At 49.1% G+C, this 4,476-nt stretch overlaps 2 protein-coding genes across 2 annotated transcripts in view; one reads left to right on the top strand and one right to left on the bottom strand.

The window, feature by feature from the left end:
• Positions 1-1,039, top strand: part of MEST — a gene marked incomplete at its 5' end in the record, with an annotated part of 6,010 nt that extends 4,971 nt beyond the window's left edge. The window contains 2 exons of the mRNA XM_009869172.1: positions 418-481; positions 922-1,039. Coding sequence (XP_009867474.1) covers positions 418-481; positions 922-1,039 — 182 coding nt within the window. The remainder of the gene's footprint in view (positions 1-417; positions 482-921) is intronic.
• Positions 1,040-2,553: 1,514 nt separating this feature from the next.
• Positions 2,554-4,476, bottom strand: part of LOC104273755 (coatomer subunit gamma-2-like) — a gene marked incomplete at its 5' end in the record, with an annotated part of 7,223 nt that continues 5,300 nt past the window's right edge. The window contains 2 exons of the mRNA XM_009869173.1: positions 2,554-2,876; positions 3,885-3,983. Coding sequence (XP_009867475.1) covers positions 2,746-2,876; positions 3,885-3,983 — 230 coding nt within the window. The remainder of the gene's footprint in view (positions 2,877-3,884; positions 3,984-4,476) is intronic.

Genomic DNA, 4,476 nt, shown 5'->3' with positions numbered 1-4,476 from the left:
GTGGCTCGAATCCCATTTGTGCCAGGGGATCATGAACTTCCCTGCTCCAGTTTAAGGCCCAGTTGCAGCAAAGAGCTGCGAGCTGCTTAAATTAAGAGGAAAAAGAGGTTGTTCCCTTGAGCAGAGGTAACTTTCCTGTAGAGGCTGGTTCATAGCTGCTACCCCAGGGACACCAAGTTGCTTTTCAAGCTCAAGAAAAGTTGCAACCACTCAAGGAAAAGTTTGGTGTTTGCAGGAGCAGAGTTGGAGGTTGAACTTGACCCCAGGGCAGAGAAGCAAGAGCCCTTTCAGCAGCTGCTTTGCTCAGTGCTCTGCTGAAAGCGGCCCAAACTTTGTGCGAGGCAGGACACTGTCTGCTTGGCTTAGTTGTGGGGTTTCCTCAGATGTAAAAGCTCGGTCTGCGCCTCTCTCTTGCAGTGCATCTCATCTATGGGCCCCTGGACCCCGTGAATCCACACCCAGAGTTTCTTCAGCTTTACAAGTAAGACAATAACACCACCAAGCGGGAGCACGGCACCGGGGTTTCCGGTGGAGGGAGCGTTGTCTCAGGCCTCTCCTTCAATTCCCTTTTTGTGGAGGCTGGTTTTAATTCCCACCTGTAACCACTTCCCCATTTTAAGCATCGGTCGTAATTCCCAGTCAAATCACTCATGCATTTTAAAACTACATCAGATGGAAATAACATTTATTGCCTGAGATAGTCTTCTCCTCCAAAGTAACCTGAAATAAATTCAACACTGGGAAGAGTGGTCAATTGTAGCTGCTACAGGTTTTTCTCTTTTTTTTTTTTTTTTTTGGCCCAAACCCATGTTATGGGCAGAATCCCAGCTGTGCAGGAGGGTCCCGTCCTCCTCAGTGGTAGCATCTGGCTGGCTCGCCCTGCCGTTCCTGTGCTTAAGTCTTGCTGCATTCTTCCACCAGGAAGGTGCTTCCCACGTCCACGGTGTCTGTGCTGGATGACCACATCAGCCACTACCCACAGCTGGAGGATCCAGCAGGCTTCCTGAACGCATATCTGAACTTCATCAACTCCTTCTAAGCTGCTGTGGCTCAGTTCTTGCTCTCTGTTTCCAAGTCAGGCTTTGGGGGCAGGAAGATCCTTTGATTTTTATCTCCAGATCCAACAACTTTGCACCAACACCTTCATCTGCCAGGCTGCTGCATTCATGCAGTTAATTCCTCTGAGCACCGGAAAAACATGAATGTGCAGAGAGGTGTGGGCAAAACCGTCGGCCTAAACAGAGTTATTACAGGATGCTGACAGCTCTTCCAGCCCTGCGCTCACCTCGCTTATTTAGGGCCAGGAGGGCTCAAGGGAGAAGAGGGGAGGCAGAGCACGTACGTCAATCCAAGAGTCCTCATGTGCCTTCGCTGCTGGGCTGTGCTGTGGGTTGACAAGACCGGTAATGGCCAAGTTTTGATGCACATATTCCCAAGAGGGATGTTGGGTCTGGTTTTTGAGTTGTTGTGCAGGCAGCTTCAATTCTATCCCTCTGCTGAGCATTCTAACGCTTGGCCAGCCTGGCAGGACTGAAGGGTTTGCCTACACTAACTACAGGAGAGCTGGATTTGTAAATCCCTTAAAGTGTAGGCACTCTGCACCCATAAAGGGATATTTAAGCACTGTAATTAAGTCTTCAGTAATCTTTTTTTAATGGCCAGTTACCCAAAAGCAAGCTCTAAACTGCAGGTTTTTACCACAGTCCTCGTTCCTCCAATTTTCGGAGCCGCTCACTGACGCTACAACCCCGGGAGTAGCTCAGGAGCTTCAGTGAAGCTCCACCAGGGCAGGCTCGTACCTGTTTTCCCTAGAGCAAGCTGAATATGCAATACTGGCACGAGCGGAAGCCAAATGTTCTTCTGAGCAATTGCTCTCTAAGCCACAGGGATCTGGGAGAGGTGTTTAAAAGACCATTAAAATCGTTATTCCTTCCTTCCTCACCCTGACTTGCTAAGGTAAGAAGCACAAGCAGTCCACGAGCGCAGAACTTGGCTCGCAAGGAGGCCGCTGCAAGGTGCCTCCTTCCCGCTCTCTTCCTTATTTTTGATACAGGTTGTTTCACATCTTTGAGCCCAAGGAACGGCCACGCTGTTGTTTGGTATTTTCTGACATGAGGCTCAGAGAACTGAATATGCCTCGATAGGGTGAAGCTTAAATCTCTCTCTCTGTACATTGATTTTTTTTCTGTGTGGAACAGAGGAGACGATCATCAAGATATTGTAAATAGCAGGTTGGCAGACTCTGCAGTTTTTGTGTGGTTTTTAACTGCTTCTGTCCAAAATTTATTAGCGTCCCTTTAGGAATAAGGGGCTCCCGATGAGCAAACAGCCATTATGGGCTACTTTTTTCTGTACTGAAGCAGACAGAATTAGAACAAATTTCTATTTTATTAACAGCAATTCATACGAATTCCACCACTTGGACCAGTGTTTATTTTCTGTTAATAAAAATCAGTTTTGACAAAAGTCTGATTCTCTTTTCTTACCACCTGCATCTTTTATCATCCCCTCAAGTGGCCAGAGATGCAATAAGTTAGACGAGAACGTGTGAGTGACACCGAGGGAAGGGACACAGGGAAAGGCTCGGTACCAGGCAGCCACTATCGCCACTACTGGAACATCATACAAAATATTTACCAAAATGAGGAATAAAAACTACATGCAGAAGGACAGACAGGGTGCTCGATAGCCCGTAAATACCCAAAGGGTGTTTGCAAAAGTTTCCAGCCCGGTGTGCTGTAACGCTCAGCCTACGGAAGCCAGGATGACATCTACGGCCGTTTCTTCCTTGCTTCTCACCGTCACCTGCATGGTCACACCGTCTCCTAGCGCGAGCCTGGACCTCACCAGCACGTCGCAGCCGCCTCTGTATACACCTGGGGACAAGGCAACATTGGAGAGATTCTCCTAAGAGAGGCTCAGGGATCCAGCCCTAACGCAGGACCAACAACCTGGTGAGTACACAGCAGATTCCGTCAACAGCCAGTTGCGGAGAGGGGAGGAAATGACAAAAAAAAAGAGCACCGAGCCCCCAAAATCCCCGAAGTTCTTGAGGCTACGACTGAAGGTAAGAGATACCGTCCTAATTAATCACAGTCAGCAAGTGCCAGGTTGATTTAAATAGGTGGAAACCAGAAAGTGGGGAGCTGAAGCTCGCTTCCAGTTTGAGAAGGCAACACGTTCTGTAGTTACACCGCGAAGGCACAGTCTGCTGGCTCAGTGCCCTGGCCTTTAGGGGAGGAACAGTCCTCCTACGCTTTCACCAGAAGGCTTGGAAGCGGTGCCCCTGGAGGCAATTCAGCCCAGGGCGAGCCATTGCCAGCCCCACTTCAACACCGCTACGCAGACAGGCCTGGAGTTACCGGTTCTGCCTCCAAAATAAATTGAGATCCAACCCTTCTGTCACGTTCACTGCAGTTTTGTTTTAGTCACTGCAGCACAGTTTTGTAGAACACTTTGCTTCCAGGCATTGCACAGAACTGGAAGCCTGGACCAAAACGAGCAAAGAGGTTGTGGGTACTGCAGGCCACTGCAGGATGTGTCTTTAGTGACAGGAATTTGGAAACAAGACAGTCCTAGAAACCCCCCTTCTGAAATAACCCCACGCAAGAAATTGAATTAGGTGTCTGCTCTGGACGTTCTTATTTCAAAAGATTTGCTGCTGTTCCCATGGGTGGAATACCCCCATTCCAAGAGACGGAGAGCCTAGTGGGACAGCGGCTCCAAGTCAGCACCAGCTGCATCCAACTCGCTGGTTCGCTTCAGCTTTCTACAGAGTGAAAAACCTCCTGAAATAAAAGCAGAATCTCCTCACCCGTTTCCCTTCATTTAATAGGAATCTGTGGGGACACGGAAACATCACGTTCAATGGCACAAATACTTACCAGCTAAGTAGAGCGTGTGAGAATTTTTGTTCTCTGGCACTTTATCCGACCTCTCGCAGGGCTGCATGCCCAAGAACTTGATGATGTTATTGACAGCTTCTGCATTCAGAGGTTGAAGAAGAAAATTACCTCCAGGCTGGTGCTAAGCTTTCTGTGAGAACTAGCTTGCAATTAAAGAACATTCTCAAGCCCCTGTGTGCCTTAACCATTTCCTTTCCCTATTTTAGTTGAGGCCTCACCAACACACCTACCTTGCCACATCACAGAATTGTCAGGGTTGGAAGGGACCTTAGAGATCATCTCGTTCCAACCCCTGTGTGCCATGGGCAGGGACATCTCCCACTAGATCAGGCTGCCCAGAGCCCCATCCAGCCTGGCCTGAAAATCTTCCAGGGTCTCACCCCCCTCATGGGGAAGAACTTCTTCCCAACCTCCAATCTGAACCGACCCATCTCCAGCTTCAATCCATTCCCTCTAGTCCTGTCACTGCCCGACAGCCTAACAAGCCCCTGCCCAGCTTTCTTGTAGCCCCCTTGAGATCCTGGAAGCCACAATAAGGTCTCCTCGGCGCCTTCTTTTCTGCAGACTGAGC

The sequence above is a fragment of the Apaloderma vittatum genome, unplaced genomic scaffold (assembly GCF_000703405.1).
Source record: "Apaloderma vittatum isolate BGI_N311 unplaced genomic scaffold, ASM70340v1 scaffold11855, whole genome shotgun sequence".
Taxonomy (NCBI): Eukaryota; Metazoa; Chordata; class Aves; order Trogoniformes; family Trogonidae; genus Apaloderma; species Apaloderma vittatum.
This window is presented reverse-complemented; position numbering and strand designations above follow the sequence as displayed.